General features: G+C 45.8%; 1 protein-coding gene across 1 annotated transcript in view; it reads left to right on the top strand.

The window, feature by feature from the left end:
- Nucleotides 1–2,354: 2,354 nt before the first annotated feature.
- The window catches only part of tmed2 (transmembrane p24 trafficking protein 2), a 30,935-nt gene continuing 6,611 nt past the window's right edge, over nucleotides 2,355–26,678 (top strand). Inside the window, exons 1-2 of the mRNA XM_059994544.1 lie at nucleotides 2,355–2,618; nucleotides 24,174–24,366. Of these exons, the coding sequence (XP_059850527.1) occupies nucleotides 2,433–2,618; nucleotides 24,174–24,366 (379 nt within the window). The 5' untranslated portion in view covers nucleotides 2,355–2,432. The remainder of the gene's footprint in view (nucleotides 2,619–24,173; nucleotides 24,367–26,678) is intronic.

The raw sequence follows: 26,678 nt of genomic DNA, 5'->3' as shown, positions 1-26,678 counted from the left end.
AAAATTTGGGGGAGTAAATTTAGGACAGAGATGAAGAAAAACTGTTTTCCCCAACAAGTGGCGAATCTGTGGAATTCTCTGCCCAATGAAACAGTGGAGTCTACTGCAGTAAATATATTTAAGACAAGGTTGGATTGATTTTGCATAGTTTGAGAATTAAGGGTTATGAGGAAAAGGCAGGTACGTGGATTTGAGTCCATGGTCAGATCAGCCATGATCTTATTGGATGGCTAAATTCCTATTTCTTATGTTCCTGTCTATGGAGAGGATTAAAGAATTGACAATTTGAGCTGAGACCCTTCATAAGGTCGTGAATCATCAACCGTTGTATAGCTGCTGCCGGACCTGCTGAGTTCCTCCACCATTTTGTGTGTTTTCTTACGGATTTCCAGCATCTGCAGAACCACATGCTGTTTATGTAAAGTGGCTATTTAGTATGTCACCAAAGATACTGACAAATTTCTATAGATGTACTGTGGAGAGTGTTCTCACTAACTGTATCACTGACTGGATTTTTTTTTGGGGGGGAGAGGCGCTACTGCACAGGATCAATAAAAGCTGCAGAAAGTTGTGAACTCAGTCGGCTCCATCTTGGGTACTGGCCTCCATAGTATCCAGGACGTCTTCAAGGAGCAGTGCCTCAAAAAGGCGGCATCCATTATTAAGGACCCCTAACACCCAGGAAATGCCTTGTTATCATTGCTACCATCAGGAAAGGAGGTACAGGAGCCTGAAGGCACACACTCAGTGATTCAGGAACAGCTTCTTCCCCTCTGCCATCCAATTTCTGAATGGACATTGAACCCATGAACACTACCTCACTACTTTTTTATTTCTGTTTTTGCACCCCCCCACACACACACATACCGTACATATGTACACTCATAATTCAGATTTTTTTGTATACTTATGTTTTGCATTGTACTGCTGCCACAAAGACAACAAATTTCATGGCATATGCTGGTGATATTAAACCCCATTCAATAACTGTTAAGCAACACATGTACACAAAATGCTAGAGGATCTCAGGTTGCCAGGCTGCATCCATGGAGAGGAATAAACGGTCAGCGTTTTGCTCTAGTTTGCGTTGTTCTGCTGAATGGCACAGCTGTGCTACATTGGTGTACTGACACTTGCAGACTGTCTCCAGCATATCCTTAGGTGGTATTGGTTGTTAACATAAACAACGTATTTCACTACTTGGTTCGATGTACATGCATTAAATATATGTGAACCTGAATCAAAATCTGAACAGAGCATTAAAGAGTACGAGGCAGCATTGTGCCTGGTTCAGCTGACTCACTGCTCCAGAGGCCTGGGCTCCATCCCAACCTCTGGCTTTCCATGTTCTCTCCGTGACCACACTGTGACTCCCTCCAGAGACCTTGGTTCCATCCTGACCACTGATTGTAACTGGAGTTTTATGTTCTCCCTGTGACTACTCAGCAACTTCTTCCAGGGATCTGTGCCCCATCCCAACCTCTGAATGCATCTGGAGTTTCCATGTTCTCCGTCAGACTACACGGCATCTTCCTCCAGGTGCTTGAGAACACAGAAACTGGACCTTCGGCCAAGGATACCATGTACCAAGGGTTCCTTAAGGTTGCTAAAGCCAGAAGTGGTAGTGGGAATGAGCTCTCACTACCTATTAAATGTTCCCAATGGGGTGCATCTCAAATAGCCTCTGATGATCAATTCCGGCTACTGCCCTTCACGTGTTGCTTAGCACTAAGCCTAGTAGAACCATTTCTAATGCCAGCGTGAGTGGTGCATATGAGCTCGGTTTCAACGTTTAAGAGAAGTTTGATCAGGTACATGGATAGTAGGGGTACGTTCCTGGTGTAGGTTGATAGGAGTAGGCAGTTTAAATGGTTTTGGCATTGACTAGACGGGCCGAAGGGCCTGATTCTGCTGTACTTCTCTTTGACTCTGTAAGGGAATTGGGAAACCCAGGAGAAAGTGCGGAATTCATTGAGGGAGAGCGTAGGAAGATTAGAGCAGAAAACACAAAAGTTACTAAGATAAGTAAATTGTGATGAAGACACAGTCTGTAAGGGGAATAAATGAGCTGGGTGAAAGTAAGATTCAGGGGTAATGACAACCTGCTTTGAAGGAACTGGGCCCTTGGCCCTCAAGTAGACCCCGGTTGGCAGACGAACCGCCTCCCCCTCCATCTTCACTCCTCACCACCGCGCAGGCGCAGTTCTCCTGGGCAAAAGCACTGCGGAACGGTGATACGTTGTCAGCGCTACGTAGATACGGTAAAGGGGCGAACGGCGAGCGCGCAGGCGCAGTAGGTGGAGGGGCGACCTGGAGGCGCGCAGGCGCAGTCCGCGAACGAGGGGGCCACGCATGCGTGTTGCGGCACGGCGGGGGTGACGTGGCAGTGGCTGAGGCGGGCTCGGCTCTGCTGGCCTCAGCGCGGACACAAGATGTTGACGCTGGGCGAGTGTTCGGTGCTGTTCGGCCTCCTCGCTTACTTGTGCGGCGCCTCCGCGTACTTCGTCAGCATCGATGCGCACGCCGAGGAGTGCTTCTTCGAGAAGGTCACGTCGGGCACCAAGATGGGCTTGATCTTCGAGGTGGCCGAGGGTGGCTTCCTGGACATCGATGTGGAGGTAACGCGAGCTCCCGGCTTCCCTAGGCCGTAGGCCCAATTAGCGGTAGCAGGGTCAGTCTGCTGTCCCCCCCCTGGGGACGGCGGCTCCTCGGGTAACGTCCCGTGGCTCGAAGACTCGAGTGTGCGGACCCGGTCTTCCCTCACCAGTGGCCGGGCTCAGGTACATGAGGTTCCCCGCCGTGTTCGCGCTCCTACTGCAGCCAAGCAAATTTGTTCATCACGTTTCTGCAGGAACTTTGTCTTATTACTTCATCTGGTACATGTGCAAAATGTTGTTACTAAAGAAAGTAACTTTAATTTTTCTGTGATTTGGTGAAGTTTTGGTGTAACTAGTTTCTAGTTGACAGGTCATCAAAAAATAAAGGCAAATCCCCTTGTTCCATTCAGTGCAAGGACAAAATTACTTGTTCATAAAGTATCTCCCGTAATTAGTGCGTTACCCGGCCTTCCGGGTATTGAAGGGTTAAAAGGTAAAGAGACGTGGATCTTGTCAAGCTAATTTGCAGAGGAGTTTTGCAGACCTTGGGACCCCGCAAAGTTACCTCCACTTAACTGTTCCAAGTAAATGTTATTATTGAAGTACATAAATGTCACCCTATGCAACAGTGAGATTCATTTTCCTGCGGGCATACTCAGCTTTTCTATAAAAAAAGTAACTTTAACAGAGTAAATGAAAGATCAACCAGAGTGCAGAAGACGACAAACAATACAAATGGAAGTATAAATAAATAGCAATAAATAACGATAGAGTCCCTAAAGTGAGATTATTGGTTGTGGGAACCAATCTCAAGGATGGGGCAGGTGAGTTCAGTATTGTTACCTCCGAAGTCTTGAAGGTAAATGTCTCATTTTGACTTAAACCATACAATAACTGCCTTTGCAAATGGAAATACTCTACAAAACATTATGTCTTTAAGCTTGTTTTATTTATTGTGTAGACTTTCTGGCAAAGAGACCATATGTTACATTAAACATTCCTTGAATTGTGTATTTACAACATTTTTATTACACTTGTAAATTGCTATTATTCAGTATATCGCAAGTTTATGATTGTCGATGAGATGGTGGATCTTTGGTTCATTATTTGGGCAATATTGAAGTTCAGAATCAGGTTTAGTATCACCGGCATATGGTGTGAAGTCTGTCTTTGCGATACAAAACATAATAGAAAAAAGGTGAATTACAATAATTACATATATATTACATAGCTAAATAAAATAAATTAAAAATAAAGTAGTGAGGTAGTATTCATGGATTCATTGTCCATTCAGAAGGGGAAGAAGCTGTTCCTGATTTGTTCAGTGTGTGTCTTCAGGTTCCTGTACCACCTCCCTGATGGTAGGTAGCAGTGATAAGATGGCATGTCCTGGGTGGTGGTGGTCGTTCAGGATAGAACTACGGAGGTCAGTACATATGAAAAAGCTGACTTAAGTTTACTATTCTCTGCAGCTTGCTTCAATCCTGTGCAATAGCTTCTGCCCCCCCCCCCATACCAGACAGTGATGCAGCCAGTTAAATGCGCTCCACTGTACAAATGTAGAACTTTGCGAATGTAGTTGCAGAGTCAACTACACGACATTGCAGAGGAGACTTGCTGAAAGCAGAAACAAATCTGTTGATTTGAGATCCCTCTCTTTGCGCCATCTTTTGTTTCATCTTTTTCCATCAGAACAGTGTGATAAGGAACATTAGAGTAGTGTTTAACTTCAGATCAGGGGTTCCCAACCTTTCTTTATGCCATAGACCCCTACCATCAACCAAGTGATCTGTGGACCCCAGGTTGGAAACCCCTACTCTAGATGATGTATCAAGACCAATGTTTCTAATGTTTGAGTCCTTCAATGTTTGATTACAGAAATGAATTAAGATCCACCTGCAATTGGAAAGTGTTTCCACTAGAGTTTATCATAAAATTGGAAAGCTGCGGTGAAAAAGCTGACAATTCAGTCTTTAGTAGTAACTTGCATATTTTTGAAGGGTGACCACATTGACCATTCCCCATCCCCGAGAATTCACCTTCATCATGTTTTTTTGACTGTTAATGTACAAAACCAGCACACTTGTACCTAGTGCAGACAATGAACTGCTTTCATACAATGCTTTCGACAATTGTATCTTCCAAATCTTCATTTTCTTTGCAACATTCAAGGTGAATGATGATACCTTCAAGTTCTTCGTAGTTTCTAACTTATTGAAGTAGTGAAATTGTTTCATTTTCACTTTCGGCTGTTTCTGGCATCTCCAAGCATGAATGCAAAACAGTTCTGAATTGTCTTGCCTGGTTATCTCTCACTAACTATCAGTGACAAAGCTCACTACTTTTTAAACACATACACAAACAATCGACACCATTTGCAAACTTTTTGCTTTAAGTACGGTGTAGTGTCTTAATGGCTCCAAAGTGCACATGTCTGACGCTAGTTAGAAACTGTTCTGTTCCAATTAGGTAGCATAGTATCCCAAATAAACAAAAAGAATCCTGGCTAATTCTTGAATAGTTTTTGTTCTTTTAAGAATTGTCCCAAATAAATAGCTAACCCAATTACCGATGGCTAAATTAACTAGAATCCACTGTATTTCTCGTAGTCAAAAGAAGTACTGCATAGAAACGGGTCCTTCAGCCCATGTAATCCATGCAGAACCATTTACGCTGCCTATTCCCATCGACCTGCACTGGGACCATAGCCCTCCATATCCCTACCATCCATGTTCCTATCCATACTACTACGTTGAAGTTGAGCTCGCATGCACCATTGTGCTGGCAGTTCGTTCCACACTCACCACCCTCTGAGTGAAGAAGTTTCCCCTTGCGTTACTGTTAATCCTTTCACCCTTAACCCATGACATCTGGTAGCAGGGCCATCTAACCTCAGTGGATGAAGGCTGCTTGCATTTACCCTATCTATACCCCTCAATATGTTGTATACCTCTATCAAATCAGCTCTCAATCTTCTACATTCCAAGAAATAAGATCCTAACCTATTCAATCTTTCCATATAACTCAACTGTTTCCTATGTGTCGGCCTCTTACCACCACCCCCGATGGTGCATTCCACAAACACACCACTCTCTGTGTAAAAATACTACCTCTGACCTGCCCACTACAATTTCCTCCAATCACCTCAAAATGTCCTCTCGTATTCATCATTTCCGCCTTGGGAAAAAGTCTCCGGCTGTCCGTTCAATTGATGCCTCTTGTCGTCTTGTACACCTCTATCAAGTCAGCTCTCGACGTCCTTTGCTCCAGAGAGAAAAGTCTTAGCTTGCTCAACCTTCCCTTACGCTGTCTAATCCAGACAGTTTCCCAGTAAATCTCCTGTGCAGTTGCACTGGGGAGGGAAAAGCAAGCCAGGTGGGGAGGAAGGGAGGGCCCAGCTCTCAGTCAAACTTCACAGCAACATCACATGTTCACGGCCCGGTAGGGGGGGGGGGGGTAGTTCACTCCTTTGTTCCTCAGTAAATTCATGACCGACAGACCCTGCGGTTGGCTTTATGATCCTCATCGGGCGTGGCACAGTAGGGTAGCGGTTAGCGCCACACCTCACAGCGGCAGCTGTAAGATTGCTTGGGGTTCAGTTCCCGCCACTGTCAGTAAAGAGGTTATACATACCCCCAGGACCATGATGGTTTCCCTCACATTTGAAATCCCACCACTACTGTCCAGCAGGATTAGTACATTGAGCAGCATAGATTTAGAGAAGATGTTTCCTATGGTGAGGGAGTCTGGGGGGGGGGTGGGGGCAGAGTCAGAATAGGAGGATATTTCTTTAGATTGGAGATGAGGAGAAATTTCTTTAGCCAAAGGGTAGTAAATCTGTGGAATTCATTGCCACAGACAGCTGTGGAGGCAAGTCATTGGGTATATTTAAAGCAGAGGTTGATCAGACAATATGGAATGGCAGAACAGACTCAATGAGCCAAATGGCCTAATTCTTCTCCTAATGTTTTATGATCTAACAGCAAATCTCTGCTCCATGTTGCACTATCCACAAGGCATTTCTGACTAATTCCTCACTCCTGGTACCTCAGAGGGCTGTGGGTGTTGTGTTAGTAGGTACAGTCAACCCCCACATTGTGACCATTCGGGTAACGGAAGCTTATCTTACAGAGTTCACACACTACCCAAAAATTTGAGATCCTAAGTATTATACTTCCACTGAATTTATGTAGGAAAAAACAAAATTTATTTTTCAACTTGTAATTCTTGGCATCTGCTCAAGATGGTGAGGTTTTGCATTACAGAAATCATGATGTGGACAGCTTTCCAGGAGCTAGGCTGTCGATGTGACTAGGCAGTGCAAATGGTTCAGCACAGACTAGATGGGCCAAAGAGCCTGTTCCCTGACTCTCATGTTGGGCTGCCTCAGTAGCGCAGTGGTTAGTGAGACCGTTTTACAGCTCAGGCCTTTCTGAGTTCAGAATTCATTTCCAGCCCATCCATCAGGAGCTTGTATGTTTTCCTTGTGACCTCATGGGTTTCCTCCGGGTGTTCCGGTTTCCAAAGATATTCCGGTTAATAGGGCGGTTTGTCATTGTATATTGTCCCATGATTAGGCTAGGGTTGGTTGTTGTACGGTGCAGCTCTTTAGGTGGGAAGGGCCTTTGAATAAATAAATGAACAAAAAAACTCCATTGGTCACAGGCCTCCAGTCAGAGAGACAACCATTTACTACCACTCTTTGGCTTCTTCCACGAAGTCATTGTCTAATCCAATTTACTAACTCATCTTGAAGGCTGAACAACTGAATCTTCTTGACCAACCTCCCATGCAAGATCTTGTCAATTGCTGTGCTAAAGTCCATGTGGACAACATTCACTGCCTTTCCTTCGTCAGCTTCCCTGGTAACTTCCTTGAAAAATTCTGTAAGATTGGCTAGACATTGGTTACCATGCATGCAGCCATGCTATCCTTAATTAGTTCATATCTCTCTGAATACTTCTATATCCGTTCCCTTGGAATACCTTCCAATAACTTTCCCACAACTGTTGTCAGGCTCACTGGCCTAAAATTTTTTGGTTTATTTTTAGTTTTTCACAAACAACTGAACAACATTGGCTATCCTCTGGTACCTCACCTGTCGCTGAAGATGATTTAAATATCTCTGCTAGGGCCCTGGCATTTTCTGCACTTGCCTCCCACAGGGTGCGATGGAACACTTTGTTACGCCCTGGGATTTATCCATCCTAATTTGCCACAGCACCACCACCTCTGTAATCTATGTAGGGTCCATGATGTTGATTCTGTTTTGCATCACTTCTGTAGACTCTGTGTCTGTCTACTGAGTAAATACAAATGGAAAAAGTAATTTAAGATCTTCCTCATCTCTTTTGGCCTCATGCATAGATAACGCTTCTGAGCTTCCAGAAGACCAATTTTGTCCCTTGCATTCCTTTTGCTCCTGACATATCAGAATAATTTTTATTCTGACAAGCGCGTATAAGCTTTGTACTCTCTAAATTTCACTTTGAAGGCCTCCCACTTACCAAGTACACCTTTGCTAGAAAATAGCCTATTCTAATCCACACCTGCCAGGTCGTTTCTGATGCCATCAGAATTGGCCTTTCTCCAATTTAGAATCTCAATCCACAGACCAGACCTATCTATTTGCATATTTACTTGGAAACTAATGGCATTGTAGTCACTAAATGCAAAGTGTTCCCCTGCAGATCAAGTATAGTTCTGTTTTATCCTTGTAACTGGATTTAAAAGTACAAAGTAAATTTATTATTGAAGTACATCTATATCGCCATTTAAAACCTTGAGATTCATTTTCCTGTGGGCACAATAGAGTAAATGAAAGACAGCACCAGCAATGCAGAGAAACAACCAATGTGCAAAATACAACAAATGGTGCAAATAAACAAAATAAATAATAAATATTGAACATGAGATGAATCCTTGAAAGTGGGTCCATAAACTGAACAGTTTAGCGATGGGGCAAGTGAAGTTATTCCCTCTTGTTCAGGAACCTGATGTTTGATGGGTAATAACTGTTCTTGAACATGTTGGTGTGAGTCCTAAGACTCATGTATCCCCTTCCTGAAGGGAGCAGTGAAAAAAGAGCATAGCCTGGATGGTGGGGGTCTTTGGGTGTTGCTTTTCTGTGACAGCGTCCCTTATAGATTTGCTCATTTTCAGGGAGGGCATTACTTATGATGAACTGGGAAGTATCAACTACTTCTGTAGGATTTTTCTGTTCAAGCTGTTTCCATACCACACCTTGATGCAACCTTTAAAATACTCTCTACTGCACATCTGTAGAGAAGTTTGTCAAAGTTTTGGATGACATGCCAAATCTTTGCAAACTTCTAAAGAAGTAGAGGTGCTGTCGTGCTTTCTTTGTTGTGACACATATGAGCTGGATCCAGGACAGATTATATCTGCTGCTGACCCTCTTCACCGCTGATCTCCTGATGACTGGCTCCAGGTTCCTTTTCCTGAAATCAATAATCAGCTCCTTGATCCTGCTGACATTGAGTGAGAGGTTGTTGTTGTGGCACCATTCAGCCAGATTGTCAATCTCCCTCCTATGTGCTGATTTGTCACCACCTTTGTTCGGCCTTCAATAGCATCATCAGCAAACTTAAATATGCCATTGGAACTATGCTTAGCCTCACGGTCATAAATGTAAAGCGTGTAGAGCAGTGAACTAAGCACACAGCCTTATGGTGCATCTGTGCTGAGGGAGATTGTTCAGGAGATACTGTTACCAAGCCAAACTGGCTGGGGTCTGCAAGTGAGGAAATTGAAGATCCAATTGTACAAGAAGGTATTGAAGCCAAGGTCTTGAAACTTACAGATTAGTTTGCTGGAGTGGTAGTATTGAATACTGAGCAAACTGAGTAGTTCATAAGGAGTATACTAATGTGTGTATGTCCAGATGTTCCAGCGTTGGGTGAAGTGCCAGTGAGATGGCATCTGATGTGGATTTCTTATGCCGATAGGCAAGTTGGAGCTCCTCAAGCAGGAGTTACTGTTTTATCACCAACCCCTCAAAACACTGTCACTGTGGTGTGAGTGCTGCTGGTCACCATGCTCTTGAAGTCATTCGATTTCAGCAGAGTCAAGACAAGGAATGATCTGAGGCTTGATTTAAGGGCCAAGCTGAATTGGTAAGGTCAGTTACTGGCTTTATCAAGGCAACAGAGGGCAAGGAATGAACTGAGGATTTGGTGATTTAAGAGCTGGGCCAGATTGAAATGGTCGGTGTCTGAGACAAGAAACTGGCCAGTTTGGCTTGTTGCTCCGTGGGCTTTGCTCTGTGCTGGACTGAAGCCTTCTGAATCGACTACAGTAACGCCTGGCATTGTAAACTTAATTTCTGAATGCTGTTCGCTTTATTTGCATGTTTTGTTTTTTTTTCTCTGCACGCTGGATGTTTGACGGTCTTTTGTTTTTAATGGGTTCTATTGGGGTTCTTTGTTTTGTGGCTGGCTGAAAGGAGACAGATCTCAAGGTTGTATAAAGTATGCATACTTTGCTAATGTACTTTGAACATGCTGTCTACCTGCAGTATTCATCGCTGATGTAGATGACAGAATTTATCATTGAAGTGTTGGTTAAAATTGAGACTTGTGTCCAACTGGAAGTCTGAGAGGAGTTCCTCTGTGAGGGGGAAAAATTCTCTTTGGTTGTCTTAAATGAGCAACTCCTCATTATTAAATTGTGACAACCCCCGCCCCCCCCTTGAAGTTCTAGATTCTCCCACAGGAGGAAGCACCTTCATGTCCAACCCATAAAGACTCAGAATCTTGTTTCAGTTGAGTTGGATTTTACACTTGTAAACATCATTCATTCATTCATTCATTGATAAACACCAGAGATTCTGCAGATATTGGAAATCCAGAGCAACACACAAAATGCTGGAGGAACTCTGCAGGTCAGGCAGTATGTATGGAGTGTGTACAGTTGAAATTTCAGGCTGAGGCCCTTCATCAGGACTGGAAGGGAGGAGGGAGATGCCATTCATTCATTATGTGCCATGTCATATGACATGGGTGATCATGGTTTTTCCAAGACCGTGATTGTTCTTGACAAATTTTTCTACAGAAGTGGATGGCCATTGCCTTCTTCTGGGCAGTGTCTTTGCAAGACGAGTGACCACAGCCATTGTCAATACTCTTCAGAAATTGTCTGCCTGGTCTCAGTGGTTGCTTAACTAGGACTTGGGATATGCACCAGCTGCTCATACGACCATCCACCACCTGCTCCACATGATCTTGATTTGCAGGCTAAACAGTGCTATATCTTTTGCCCGAGGGTGACCTATAAGCTGGTGGAGGGAAGGGGTGTCTTGCGTCTCCTTTGGTAGAGACTCAACTCCACCCCGCCAACCATAAATCAGAGGATGTTAATCCCATAGTGGCTTATCTGCCCCAGTGTTGTTTTCCGGACCACTTGCAATGCATTTGCATCCTTCCTATGAATGTGTGGGTTTCATCCAGGTGCTCTAGTTTCCTCCCACAGTCCAAAGATTTAAATTGTCCTGTGATTAGACTAGGGTTAAATAGGTGGGTTTCTAGGTGGTGTGAGCCAGAGGGCCTGTTCTGCACTGTATCTCAATATAATGTATAAGGTAGATGTAAATTTAATTTAGTGCCTCTCATTCTTGTTCATGTGAAACTACTGAAATGGTTCTCTACTTCATAGCTTCTCTTGTAGCGGTGTGCTACACGCAGCACTAAAATTACGACACGGAGTCGGTAACTGCAGTCGAAGGAAAAAACTTTATTCGAAATCCTCAGCCTCACTTTTAAGCCTCTCTCGACCTGCCCCCCGTGGCACAGAGGCTCCAAAGCTCTGTGCTCGCAAACCCCCGTAGGCTATCTAATTGTGAGCCAGTTCGGATGTGCCAGGAAATGGGTCGCCACATACCCCCCCCCCCCCGAACCGGCGATACACCCCCCAATGTCCACAGTCTGGGCCAGAACCTGCTTGGGAGGTCGGCCTCTGCGCCGAGGTGCTGGAAACTCGGCCAGTTGCGCCAGGTCCACGTGGGCCGGTTTGAGGCGGTCCACCGTGAAAACCTCCTTTCCCCCCAACGTCCAGCACAAACGTGGACCCGTTGTTTCCGGAGAACCATAAACGGCCCCTCGTATGGCCGCTGCAGCGGTGGCCGATGCCCGCCCCTTCATACAAACACAAACTTACAGTTCTGTAGGTCTTTGGGTACGCAGGTCGGGTGCCGCCCGTGCTGTGAAGTGGGTATGGGGGCCAGGTTACCGAGCTTCTCGCGTAGTCTGCCCAGGACTGCTGCGGGATCTTCCTCTTGCCCCTGTGGGGCTGGTAGGAACTCCCCGGGGACGACCAGGGGCGTGCCGTATACCAACTCGGCCGACGAGGCTTGCAGGTCGTCCTTGGGCGCTGTGCGGATGCCGAGTAGGACCCAGGGAAGCTCGTCCGCCCAGTTGGCTCCTCGCAGGCGGGCCATGAGGGCCGACTTCAGGTGACGGTGGAAACGCTCCACTAGCCCGTTCGACTGTGGGTGGTAGGCAGTGGTGTGGTGCAGCTGAGTCCCCAAAAGATTGGCCATAGCTGACCACAGGCTGGAGGTGAACTTGGCGCCTCTGTCGGAGGTAATGTGGGCCGGTACACCAAAGCGAGTTATCCAGGTGGTGATCAGGGCTCGGGCGCAAGATTCGGAGGTGGTGTCGGTGAGCGGGACCGCCTCTGGCCATCTCATGAACCGGTCCACGATAGTCAGGAGGTGCCGCGCTCCACGCGACACTGGTAGGGGGCCCACGATATCCACATGAATGTGGTCGAAACGCCGGTGGGCGGAATGGAACTGCTGCGGTGGGGCTTTGGTGTGCCGCTGCACTTTGGCCGTCTGGCAGTGCATGCATGTTTTGGCCCATTCACTGACCTGTTTGCGGAGTCCGTGCCAAATGAACCTGCTGGAAACCATCCGGACAGTCGTCCGGATGGAGGGATGTGCCAAGTTATGAATGGAGTCGAAAACACGGCGCCGCCAGGCTGTCGGGACGACGGGACGGGGCTGGCCGGTGGCGACGTCACAGAGTAGGGTCCTCTCACCCGGGCCCACGGGGAGGTCCTGGAGCTGCAAACCGGAGACTGCGGTTCTGTAACTCGGAATCTCCTCATCCGCCTGCTGTGCCTCTGCCAGTGCCTCAAAGTCTACCCCTTGGGAAAGGGCATGAACGGTAGGGCGAGAGAGCGCATCCGCCATGACATTGTCCTTACCCGAGACGTTCCGGACATCTGTCATGTATTCAGAGATGTAGGACAGGTGGCGTTGCTGGCGGGACGACCAGGGGTTGGACGCTTTCGTAAACGCAAAGGTAAGCGGTTTGTGGTCCGTGAACGCGGTGAAGGGCCGACCTTCTAGGAAGTACCTGAAATGCCGGATTGCCAGGTAGAGTTGTCGTCCCGTGTTTTCGACTCCATTCATAAATGCCGGATTGCCAACAGTTCCCGGTCGAAAGCACTGTACTTGAGCTCGGGTGGCCGCAGGTGTTTGCTGAAAAACGCCAGGGGTTGCCAGCGACCTGCTATGAGTTGCTCCAGCACCCCACCGACTGCCGTGTTAGATGTGTCCACTGTGAGGGCGGCAGGGGCGTCCATTCTAGGATGTACTAGCATCGCGGCGGACTCCTCGTCCCAGGTAATGTCCTTGCTCGGATCCGACATCAGGGCGAACAGGGGGCGCATGATCCGGGCAGCTGAAGGGAGGAAGCAGCGGTAGAAATTGACCATACCTACGAATTCCTGAAGGCCTTTGATCGTGGTGGGTCGGGGTAAGTGGCGGACCGCATCTACCTTAGCGGGCAGAGGGGTTGCCCCGTCTTTAGTAATCCTGTGGCCCAGGAAGTCAATGGTATCGAGTCCGAACTGGCATTTGGCAGGGTTGATTGTAAGACCATACTCACTCAGTCGGGCGCAGAGTTGACGGAGGTGGGACAGATGCTCCTGACGACTGCTGCTGGCTATGAGGATGTCATCTAAATAAATGAACGCGAAGTCCAGGTCCCGTCCCACCGCATCCATTAACCGCTGGAACGTCTGTGCGGCATTCTTCAGGCCGAACAGCATGCGGAGGAACTCGAAAAGGCCAAATGGGGTGATGAGAGCCGTTTTGGGGACATCGTCAGGATGCATCGGGATTTGATGGTACCCTTGGACGAGGTCTACCTTGTCTTGGAGAAGATCCGTGCGCCGTGCAGGTTTGCTGCAAAGTCCTGAATGTGCGGCACAGGGTAGCGGTCCGGTGTGGTAGCCTCGATCAGCCTACGGTAGTCGCCGCACGGTCTCCAGCCTCCCGTCGCTTTGGGCACCACGTGCAGGGGGGAGGCCCATGGGCTGTCGGACCGCCGGATGATCCCCAATTCCTCCATCCTCTGGAACTCCTCCTTCGCCATTTGGAGCTTGTCCGGGGGAAGCCGCCAAGCGCCGGCATGGAGGGGTGGTCCCTGGGTCGGGATGTGGTGCTGTACGTTGTGTCGGGGCATGGCCGCTGTGAAATGCGGTGCCAGAACTGATGGGAAATCTGCCAGGACCCTGGTGAAGTCGTTGTCGGACAGCGTGATGGAGCCGAGGTGAGGGGCTGGCAACTGGGCTGCACCCAGGGAGAACGTCTGAAAGGTCTCGGCATGTACCAGTCTCTTCCTGGGCAGGTCGACCAGTAGGCTGAGAGCTCGCAAAAAATCCGCACCCAGAAGCGGTTGGGCTACGGCGGCCAGTGTGAAGTCCCATGTGAACTGGCTGGAGCCGAACTGTAGCTGCACCTGACGGGTGCCATAGGTTCTTACTGTGCTGCCATTCACGGCCCTCAAGGGGGGACCCGGTGCCCTGCTGCGGGTGTCGTAACTCGTCGGAGGTAAAACGCTGATCTCAGCCCCAGTATCAACCAAAAACCGGCGTCCCGACCTTCTATCCCACACATACAGGAGGCTATCCCAATGGCCAGCCGCTGTAGCCATCAGCGGCGGCTGGCCCTGGCATTTCCCGGGAACTTGCAGGGCCGGCGACAACGGCGGGCTTCTGTGCCCCACCGCTGGTGGTAGAAGCACCAGTGTTCATTGGGCCGGGGGTTGGCGGGCTCTGCGGCCGGGCCTGGACTGGTTTGCTGCCGGGAGTGTGGCTGGGAGAACTGTGCGATGGACGCCCCGCTCACCTTTTTGGCATTCCACAGCAAGTCCGCCCGGGCTGCCACCTTCCGGGGGTCACTGAAATCCGCGTCGGACAGCAGCAGGCGTATGTCCTCGGGCAGCTGCTCCAGGAATGCCTGCTCAGACATGAGGGAGGGTGTGTGTCCGTCGGCGAGAGACAACATCTCATTCATTAAAGCCGATGGAGGTCTGTCGCCCAAGCCTTCCAGGTGCAGTAAATGGGCAGCCCGCTCGCGCCGTGTGAGTCCGAAAGTCCTGAGGAGTAGGGCTTTGAATTCCGTGTACTTGCCGTCTGCCGGGGGCGACTGTACGAACTCCGCGACCTGGGCCGCTGTGTCCTGGTCGAGGGAGCTCACCACATAGTAGTAGCGGGTGTCTTCTGAGGTGATCCGGCGAACGTGGAATTGGGCTTCAGCTTGCTGGAACCATAGGTTCGGGCGCTGTGTCCAGAAACCCGGCAGTTTCAACGAAGCCGCATGAACAGAGGCGGCGTCGGTCATTTCTGGTCCAAAAATCGTTTGGACCGTCGGAGTCACCAATTATAGCGGTGTGCTACACGCAGCGTTAAAATTACAACACGGAGTCGGTAACTGCAGTCGAAGGAAAAAACTTTATTCGAAATCCTCAGCCTCACTTTTAAGCCTCTCTCGAAAGCTCTGTGCTCGCAAACCCCCGTAGGCTATCTAATTGTGAGCCGGTTCGGATGTGCCAGGAAATGGGTCGCCACACTCTCATATTATTTGCAGTTCTAAGATTAAAACAAATCCTGCAAAACATTTTTTACATTTCAATCTTGAAACTAAGAAGTGAATCCAGCACCTGGGTTATCTGCAGTATTGATCTGCCTTAATCAGTTTCTGAAATCTAGTCTAAGGTGTTCAGAAATGGGTTCTCCCTTCACTCAACCAGACAATCTACAGTAATGCTAGAAAGTTTGTGAACTCTTTGGAATTTTCTCTATTTCTACACAAATATGACCTAAAATGTGATCAGATCTTCCTGCAAGTCCTAAAACTAGATAGAGAATCCAACTAAATAAATAACAAAAAAAATTATACTTGTTTATTTATTGAGGAAAATGGTCCAATATTACATGTATTTGTTGGAAAAAGTATGTGAGCCTCCTAGGATTATCAGTTCATTTGAAAGGGAAATTAGAGTCAGGTGTTTAATCAATGGGATGATAATCAGGAATGAGTGTGGGTGGCCCTATCCTATTTAAAGAACATAAACCTGAATCTTCACTATCGAAGTCTGATCTTTACCACAGGGTTTTTGGAAGTGTGCTATGCCTCAATCAAAGGAGATTTTTGAGGACCTCAGGGAAAACAAATTATTGATGCTCACCAGGCTGGAAAAGGATTCTGGCAGATGTTGTGCAAATAAAGGCAGTTCAGCACTGTTGCTACTCTCCCCACGAGTCATCATCATAGCTTGTCACACCAGACAGCCAGCTACTCTAGTGTTGTTTGGTTGATGTTGATCAGGTGAGAGTGGGCGGTTGTGCAGAACATGTTCAATGTTCTGCACCCTTTCTGCCATACCCACTTCACCATATTGTCACCCATCCTAGAAGCTCCCGGTCTCACTCTGTTGAGAGTTCTGTCTGTCAAGCAGTGCCCCATCTGGCAATATTTCTGTGGGGTCTTGCACTGTATTGTTTGGTGGGGTTCTGGCTTCTGTTGGTGTTGCCAGAAATCAGTCCTTTATGTTTGGGAGAATGTTCTGTGGGGTAGTTCCTCCACCGTAACAAAGCTTTTCCTCGATTTTAGGCGGTTAGAAACTGGCACATGATGATGTAGTGGGTACTGTGGATCTGAGTTCTGTTTACCTTTTTCAATTTTTGTTGTAGTCTGTCTTCAGATCTCTGGGGGAGCAATGCCTGCAAGTCTGTAAATGATGTTAGTGGGTGTGGGGCGCAGTGTGCCCGTGATTATTCAGCAGGCTTCGTTAAGCAACGGGTCTATTTTCTTTTCATAGGCTGATCTGCCCCACACAGGTGCATAGTATTCTGTGGGTGCATAACAGAATGCTAGGGCAGTTGATCTAAGTGTGTGAGCATTAGCTCCCCATTTCGTGTCTGCTAATTTTTTCAAGACAGAATTGCAAGAGCCAACTTGCCCTCGGAGTTTTTGGATGTGGGTGGCAAATGAAAGTGTCCTATCCAGGGTCACGCCCAGGTAAATTGGAGTCGGATGTTGTTCGAGTTCCTTCCCACACCAGAAGATCGAGTTTCTGAGCTTCTTCTCGATTCCTCAGGTGGAATGCACACACTTGAATTTTTGGATTTGGGTTCAGAGACCATTTTTCATAATACTGCTTCATTGCTTCGAGGGCTGCTGTAAGTCGTATTTCAACTTCTTGGAAGGAGTTAGCTTATGTTGCTATGCATAGGTTGTCTGTATAGATAAACCTGCGTGTGTTAGGAAAGGTCATTTGTGTAAATGTTAAATAGTAGAGGTGCTAGGACTGATTCCTGTGGTAGTCCGTTCTTTTGTGGACGCCACCTACTCTTAATTTCTACATAAAATATATGATTTTCTAGGAGACTTCTTACTACTTTGACTGTGGTTTCATTCTTTCCTCATGAGTGGTTGACCAACAAAATCTCTCCCAGGAGCAAGGCGTGTGATATTCCAGGAGGTCACAAAGAGCCCTAGGGTGACATCTAAGGAGCTACAGGCCTGTCTTGCATTGGCTAATGTCAGTGTTCATGAATCTGCCGTCAGGCAAGCACTGAACAATGATGGTGTGGATGGCAGGATTGCAAGAAGGCCACTACTCTCCAAGAACATTACTGCCTGTCTAAAGTTTGCTAAAGACCATGTGGATAAGCCAGAAGGCGATTTGAAGAATGTTCTGTGGATGGATGAGTCCAAAACAGAACTTATTGACTAAAATGTTTGGTGAAAAGCAAACATTGCATTCCAGCAGAAGAACCTCATCCCATCTATGCAACATGGGATGCAGTGTCATAATTTGGGCCTGCTTTGCTTCCTTGGGACTAGGACAGCTTGCCATCGTTGATGGAACTATGAATTCTGAATTGCACCAGCAAATTCTACATTCTTGAACTGAATCTCAAGAGAAAGTGAATCATGCAGTAAGACAACGACCCTAAACGCGCAAGTCAGTCCACCAAAGAATGGTTAAGGTAGAACTTCTGTGGTTTGGAATGACCAAGTTAAAGTCCTGACTGTAAGCCTGTAGAAATGTTGTGGAAGGATCTGAAGTAAGCAGTTCCATGCAAGGAAACCCACCGATCCCAGAGTTGAAGCAGTTTTATAAGAAGGAATGGCTTAAAATTCCTCTAAGCCAATGTGTAGGACTGATCAACAATGATCAGAAACGTTTGGTTGAAGTTACTGCTGTTCAAGGAGATCACACCGGTTACAGAAAGCCACAGTTCATGTACTTTTTCCAACAATACATGTAGTATTGGATAATTTTTCTGAATTAAAAAGTATAATGTTTTTATGGTATTTAATTGGGTTCTCTTTATTTACTTTTTGGACTTGTGTGAAGGTCTGAGAATATTTTAGGTCATACTAAAGCAGAAATAGAGAAAGCTAAAGGTCACAAACTTTCTAACACCACTGTACCTTGTTTTGACCATGCACTGCATTTTCTCTGCACTGTAATGTTTTATAATGCATTTGGTTACTGTTCTACATTTTGCTATCTCACTGCTCTGTTTTCCGAATTGTTCTGTATGGGTGGTTTTTCCCTGTACCTCAGTACATGTGAATCATATGTGGTGCAAAACGCCACAACTCACTTCCCCCATTTCCTAAGCTTGCATTGTTTTAATCACAGGAAAACCCAAAAAAATATCCATTACAAATCTGCCTTTTCCTTTTCTACACACAGATGGCCCTGCTGAACTTTGGGGGCATCTGTTCTCTCACTAGCCACCAGTTTAATATACTTACAGAATCTCACAGGATTTTGCTGCACCTTGCTTGCCCAGTCCTCTTTGCCTTCTTTAACTAGAGGCTCAGTATCACTTGTCAATCAGGGTTCCAGAAACCTACAAGTCTTGTCCTTCACCTTAACTGGAACATGCAATGGTTGTAAAAGCTCTTCAGTTTTCTATTGTACTTTCGCCACAGCCTATCGATATTTGTTATCTATAGACAATAGGTGCAGCCATTTTGAGAACATGGCTAATCATCTTCTATCAATACCCGGTTCCTGCCTTGTCCCCATATCCCTTGATCCCCCATCCATAAGATACCTATCTAGCTCCTCCTTGAAAGCATCCAGAGAATTGGTCTCCACTACCTTCCGAGGCAGTGCATCCCAGACCCCCACAATTCTCTGGGAGAAGAAGTTTTTCCTTAACTCTGTCCTAAATGACCTACCCCTTATTCTCAAACCATGCCTTATGGTACTGGACTCTCCCAGCATCTGGAACATATTTCCTGCCTCTATCTTGTCCAATCTATCTTGTATGTTTCAATCAGATCCCCTCTCAATCTCCTTAATTCCAGCGTGTACAAGCCCAGTCTCTCTAATCTCTCTGCGTAAGACAGTCCAGACATCCCAGGAATTAACCTCTTGAATCTACGCTGCACTTCCTCTACAGCCAGGATGTCTTTCCTTAACCCTGGAGACCAAAACTGTACACAGTACTCCAGGTGTGGTCTCACCAGGGCTCTGTACAAATGCAAGAGGATTTCCTTGCTCTTGTACTCAATTCCCTTTGTAATAAAGGCCATCATTCCATTAGCCTTCTTCACTGCCTTATCGTTTGAAAATTACAGAGAATCTGCTTTCACCTCCCTTTCAGATTTTGCATTCTACATCACGGCTGAATGCTAACAAAGAAAACAACACTCCATGTTTTGTAGAACTCTGCATTTTACGGTTCATATTATGAAGCCCCTAGACCAGGGGTCAGCAACCTTTACCACTGAAAGAGCCACTTGGACCCGTTTCCCACAGAAGAGAAAACACTGGGAGCCGCAAAACCCGTTTGACATTTAAAATGAAATAACACTGCATACAACGTTTTGTTTTGCCTTTATGATATGTATAAACAAACTATAATGTGTTGCATTTATGAAATTGATGAACTCCTGCAGAGAAAACAAAATTACATTTCTGCATGCAACAAAAACATTTTGAACTCCGAAAAAAAGAGTTTGGGTTGAAGGTTACTTTTAAGTAAGATACTCAACGTCTATTTGAGTCCTTCTTGTATTTATGAAAAACGCCAAACTTAAATTTGCCGCCAGCAGCAAACCAAAAATAACGTCAGCCAGCTGTCAACCTGAAAAATAAAAGGACTATTTCACTGAACAATGAAAACATATGAATATACGTAAAATAATAGGCAATTAAAATATTTATCATACTTGGTCAGGTTGACTCACACCTGACAATGCAGTCGTATTCAGTAGGGATGGATCGATGCTTAGGGGAGTGACCGGGAAGGATAATGTGTTTTTTTTCCTCTCTGAACTCACAGAAGCGTTTCCCAAACGATGTTTGCATTGCGATGATTGCAGAATGTAAATACTCCGAATTTATCATGTCGTGACCTTGTTTGAACTCTCTCAAATTGGAGAAGTGAGACAATGTGCCTTTCTGTAAATCTCTGGCAAGCACTGTCAACTTGCGCTCGAATGCCAAAACATCCTCCAACATGTGCAGGGCTGTACGTCCTTACCCCTGAAGAGCTGTGTTCAGCATGTTCAGGTGCGCTGTCATGTCTACCATGAAGTGTAGCTTTTCCAGCCACTCTGGCTGTTCCAGCTCAGGAAAGGTGGGCCCTTTGCTGCCCAGGAAAGTTTTCACTTCTTCCAGACACGCGACAAAGCGTTTCAGCACCTCCCCTCTGGACAGCCAGCGATAAAAACACGTTGTAGCGGTATGCTACACGCAGTCAGTAAACTGCAGTCAAAGATAGCTTTATTCGAACTAAACAGCCTTGCTTTTAAGCCTCCCTCAACCCGCCCCCCATGGGCGCGGATGCTGCAAAAGACACGTACTCACAAACCCCCGTAGGCTATCTCCCTTAGCCTGAACGCTGGCTAATTGTGAGCCGGTTCGGATGTGTCAGGAAATGGGTCGCCACAACGTCTTAATTAGATTGTACAAGATCACCATAATCTTCAAATTTAGAATTACATTTCAAAAACTAACAAACTAACATAAAATACATTTTAATTAAATACTGACCAATTATTTCCCAAAGCAACAGGGAGCCGCAGCACAGACGTAAAAGAGCCACATGTGGCTCCGGAGCCGCGGGTTGCTGACCCCCGCCCTAGACATTTTAGACAATATAAGACATAAGAGCAGAACTAAGCCATTTAGCCCATTGAGTCTGCTCCATCATTCAATCCTGCTTGATCCTTTTTTCCCCTCCTCAGCCCCACTTCCTGGATTTCTCCCTGTGACCTTTGATGCCGGGTCCAATCAAGAACCTATCAATCTCTTCCTTAAATACACCTAGCTACCTGGCCTTCACAGCTCCCTGTGGTAAGAAATTCTACAAATTCACCACATGCTGGCTGAAGAAATTTCTCTGCGTCACTGCTTAAATAGATGCCCTTCTATCCTGAGGTTGTGCCCTCTTATCCTGGACTTCCCCACCATGGGAAACATCCTTTCCACATCTTCTCTATCCAGGCCTTTCAACATTTGAAAGGTTCCAATGAGATTGCCCCTCATCCTTCTAAATTCCAGCAAGTACAGACCCAGAGCCATCAAACATTCCTCATATGATAATACTTTTATTCCCGGAGTCATCCTTGTGAGCCTTCTCTGAACTGTCTCCAAAGCCAGCACATCTTTTCTTTGACAAGGTGTACCAAACTGTTATGATACTCAAGGTGAGGCCTCACCACTGCCTTAAAGCCTTAGCATCACATCTCTTCTCTGGTATTCCAGACCTCTTGAAATGAATGCTGTCATTGCATTTGCCTTCCTCAGCACCAACCCGACCTGCAAGTTGATCTTTAGGGTGTTCTGCTAAGTCCCTTTGCAACTCAGATTCTTGTGTTTTCTCTCCATTTAGAAAATAGTCTGCACATTTATTTCTACTACCAAAGTGCATGAACATGCATTTCTAACATTGTATTTCATTTGTCACTTACTTGCCCAATCTCCTAATCTTAAGTCCTTCTGCAGCCCACCTTTTTCCTCAGCACTACCTGCCCCTCCAACAATCTTCATACTATCTGAAAACTATCTATATTCCATCATCTAAATCATTGATATACAGCATAAAAAGAAGAGGTCCCAACATTGACCCCTGCAGAGCAGCACTGGTCACTGGCAGCCAGTCAGAAAAAGGAACTTTTTATTCCTACTTGCTGCCTCCTACCAATCAGTCAATGCTCTAACTAAGCATTTAGCCCATTCAATCTACTCTGCCATTTCATCATGGCTGATCCAATTTCCCTCTCACCCCCAGTCTCCTGCTTTCTCCCTGTATCCCTTCATGCCCTGACTAATCAAGAGCATATAGACTTTCGTCTTAAAAGTACCCAATCTCTTGGCCACCACAGCTGCCTGTGACAAAGAATTCCACAGATTCACTACTCTCTAGCTGAAGAAATTCTCTCTCATTTCTGTTCTAAATGGACAACCCTCTATTCTAAAACAGTGTCTTCTGGTTATAGACTCCCCCACCATGGGAAGCATCCTCTCCACATCCACTCTATCTAGGTTGTTTAACATTTGATAAGTTTTAATAGGTCCCCTTCCTCATTCTTCTGAATTGCATTGAGTACAAACCAGAGACATTAAACGCTCCTCAAATGATAACCCTTTCATTCACATTATCACTTTTGTAAACTTCCTTTGAACTCTCTCCAGTGCCAGTGTGTCCTTTCTTAGTTGAGGGGCCCAAAACTGTAATTGACACATGGTTGCTGAAATTCCAGCTCAGGGAACTCAGAAGGTTAGACTCCACTAGAAATGCTGTCCTTCAGGATTTACCATGGATTCTGGTAAAGGAGTGATTCTGATCAAAGATCTGATAGATCTTTGCCCCACCACTCGGCTGTAGAGTTTTAGTATATTCAATCAGTACTGATGTACGTGCTTGATGGTTTCTCATCCTGTCAGTTTTGATATCTGTGAGAAAGTGAGTCTGGTGAACTATATTACTGTATGTCTGGTGATTTGGTTGTTTGAGTTAGAGACTCTTCATACTGATCAGATTGTCAGCTTCCTCACAGACGTGCAACTGAAACTGTTTGTATGTGTGTGTTTACGTCACCTTTTAAGTATAGCTGTATCATGATTCTGTAGTTGCACTTTTCCTACTCACTACTTTTCTTTTTATGTTTTAGTTATAAGGGCTGTGGTTCCATCTCCACAAGTCAGGACTTCTGATTTCACAAGGGACTAAACAGATTTGAGATATGTTGTCTGTTTCAAAGTACAAAGTACATTTACTGTCAAAGTATACAACCTTGAGATTCATCTTACAGGCAGCTACAAAGCAAAGAACCTGTTTTAAAAAAAAATAAAAAATACAGTCAAGCACCCAACGTGGGGGGGGGGGGGTTGGGGAACAAATTGTGCAAGCAATAAAAGTAAGCAAATGCCATTGAGAACAAAAGTGAGTCCATGGATGCAAAGCCTGGAGCAGGCCTTAGCCTCAGTTAAGAGCACAGTAAACGCTGCAGAGCAGCGAGCAGAAACTGGCCCAACCCTTGCCTCTTGTCCATGCACCCTCCTTTTCAATCCATCTGGCCCAGTGTTCAAATCTTTCAAATATCAGGTAATCCCTGTCGTAATGATATGCTCTGGGCCTGGACCCTGCCACCAAGTTTTGGCCCCTACCCGACCTTTCTAAATCGGACTGGCACTTAGGTTGATCAAGCCTCACTCTTTGTTTAGGTGCACTGGCCTCAAATCCACCTCTCCTCTGCTCTGACTTTGCCTCGATCCCATACGCTCCGACCCTCAGCTCAGCTCTGTCTTCACTCACCTCAACATTGGTCACTGGGCTTCACAAGTGTTATCTTAAACCAGATGAGGGATAAAGGTGGTTACACACTGTTGAAAATTTCATTAATCAGATCTTCTAATGCCGTTTAGTTATTTCTCATCATTTCGTCAAAGGCAGGAAAATGGGGTTGAGTGGACAACAAATTTCACGCCATATGCAGGTGATATTAAACATGATTCCGATTATAAATCAGCCATAGTGGAATGGTGCAACAGACTTGATGGGATGAGTGGCTTAATTCTGCTCCTGGGTCTTATGGTCCTATTCTTTGTTTAATTGGAAGATTGGGACAATGACAAATGTCTTTATCCACATGGAAACTGTGCAGATAAAGCTGCTTAAATCTGTTTTATGTCCTTTGGATTTGTATCAAGTGTCTGCCCTCCTTCCATGTGCATTCTGAGTGTCATACTTGCAAGAACTTCAGTGGTTGTTGTATTTTTTTTGCAGATTACGGGACCTGATGGCAAAAATATTTACAAGGGGGACCGTGAATCCAGTGGGAAGTACACTTTTGCTGCACACATGGACGGGACGTATAAATTCTGTTTCAGTAACAGAATGTCTACCATGACCCCCAAAATAGTCATGTTCACCATTGACATTGGAGAGGCACCGAAAGGACACGACATGGAAACGGAAGGTGGGATTTTGCAGTTACTGTGGTAGGGTGGGGCCATTGGATTGGTAACTGGAATATTGGTAGAGATGGGCAGCAATGGGACAGCAAAGGAATAGGCCATTCGGCTCACAGTGTTGTGCCAAACCAGCTAGAAAAAACAAATCAAAAACACCAAAGCACTAATCCCTCATATCGACAGCCCCTCCATCTTCCTTACATCCATGTGCCTATCAAAATATCTCTTAAAAGCCTGTAATTTATTTGACTCTACTGCCCAAATAGGTTTTATAAAGTTGCAACATTAACTTTTGAACTCAATTCATTAAACAGGGCCATATCTTGTGCCTCCAAGTACCCTGAGACCTCATCCTTTATGACTGACTCCAACATCTTCCCAACCACTGAGGTCAGAGTAATTGGCCTATAGTTTCCTTTCTTCTGTCTCTCTCCCTTCTTGGAGTGACATTTGCAATGTTTCAGTCTTTTGGAACCATTCCAGAATCTAGTGATTCTTGAAAGATCGTTACTGATGCCCCCACAATCTCGTTGGCCACCTCTTTCAGAACCAACTAGCCCAGGTGATTTACTTGCCTTCAGATTTTCCAGTTTCCCAAGAACCTTCTCCTTAGTTACGGTAGCTTCACATACTTCATGACCCCTGGCACCTGGAACTTCTACCAGACTACTGGTGTCTTCCACAGCAAAGACTTATGTAAGATACTTATTCAGTTCATCCACTATTTCCTTGTCCCCCATTTTGCCCCGAATTTCTGCCCAAATTCAGTTGCACTTTGCAGAAATTAAATCTTCATTGTCAGAGAAGTCTAGAAAGGGAAGAGCCCAGTTGCTGCCCAATCCCATCACCTCAGGGGCTGCAGCGTCTTTGTGGGTGATGAAAATCCTGCCCTGGCCCCTTCTCCTTGGTGCCTGAGACCTGGGGTTCACTTATGTAAGTTAAAGGCACACGAACAGGCCGTTCAACTCAACCAATATGTTTATGCGTCTCTCAACTGCTTCCTGTTGCTACTTGATATTCTTTGATATTTGGTGGGTTTAACAGGAAAATGTGGATTGTGCAGAGTTATAACATGTAAGGGTGTTTGGCTTTGTTGCTTGGGTAGTGGGATAGTTTCAGAATTTCTTTATCCGAAAGCAAGGTTCTTTGTTGCAAGGCAGAAAATTATTCTGAAAGAACTGATGTGTTTTGAATTTCACTCTGTCTGGTTATTTCCATGTTTGTCTTTTCTACCCCACTGGTACAGCAGGGAGGGGCCATGTGGGTTAGAGTCGCAGATAAACATGGGTCAAGGTCACATATAGCAATTGGTCAGAGTCGCAAAAGGCATGGGTCGCACACGGACCTTTTGCTAAAGGGTATTTGTGCACCAGTTGTGTTCTTGTCACAGTAGACACCTTTGTTTCTGCTTGGTTTAAAGAACAGAATGTTTTTGTTGAAGAGTAACAATGAAGTTTGTGTTTCTGCAATTCTAGTTATGCGGTTAGGTGCCTGCGTTCGTGTGAGCTCCAGTGGTCTGAGAGGGTTTGAAGTATCAAGGGTTGTAATGAACAATAACTAACATAGGACTCATTGGGTAAATTGTAATTTATTTTGCTGTTATTCTTTGCCTAATTGATTCTACAAAAATCTTAAGATATGATTTAAGGTCTATAGGAGTAGAGCAAAGTGGCTTAGTCCAGTTGTTCTGGCTAAAGGTTCAGAGGATTCACAGTATAAGATTTCCCTTGTGTGTGTCTGGGCTTCAGACAGATGAAAGATGTTTACCTGCTACTGCATACAAGAAGTCTGATTTAATCCGAGAAACCTGTTTTTAGAGTGGCCTTTACCATTTGATTGGAATCTTATCCCAGTTTGGTGGTGCGATAATTGACATGACAGCCTGGTCTCTCTCTTGTCATTTGCGATTAATTGTCGAAAAGAAGGGTTCTGGTTGAGACTTTTAAATCTTCACTGACACTTGAGGTTCTAGATGTCTGGAGGACAGCAAATATGATTCCTCCTTTCAATGTAGGCAGCAGAGAAAAGCCTGGTAACCACAGGGTTTTCCCTGTGAATGTAACATCAGTATTAGGAAAACATTGAGGGAGAGGATTAATGATCCCCTGGAAAGTCAGGGACTGACCAGAGACAGTTAACAGGGCAGTGACTGCCCATGGGTTGCCAGCCTGACTGCCTGGTACATTCTTGAGAGGACAGATGTGATTTATGTGGACTTCAATAAAGTTTTTGACAAGGTTTCACTTGGGAGACTGGGCCAAACTTTTGGGGAGCCTCAGCAGGCTGGTGAATTGGATCCAAAATTGCCCTGGCAATC

This window comes from Hypanus sabinus, chromosome 18 (assembly GCF_030144855.1).
Source record: "Hypanus sabinus isolate sHypSab1 chromosome 18, sHypSab1.hap1, whole genome shotgun sequence".
Taxonomy (NCBI): Eukaryota; Metazoa; Chordata; class Chondrichthyes; order Myliobatiformes; family Dasyatidae; genus Hypanus; species Hypanus sabinus.
This window is presented reverse-complemented; position numbering and strand designations above follow the sequence as displayed.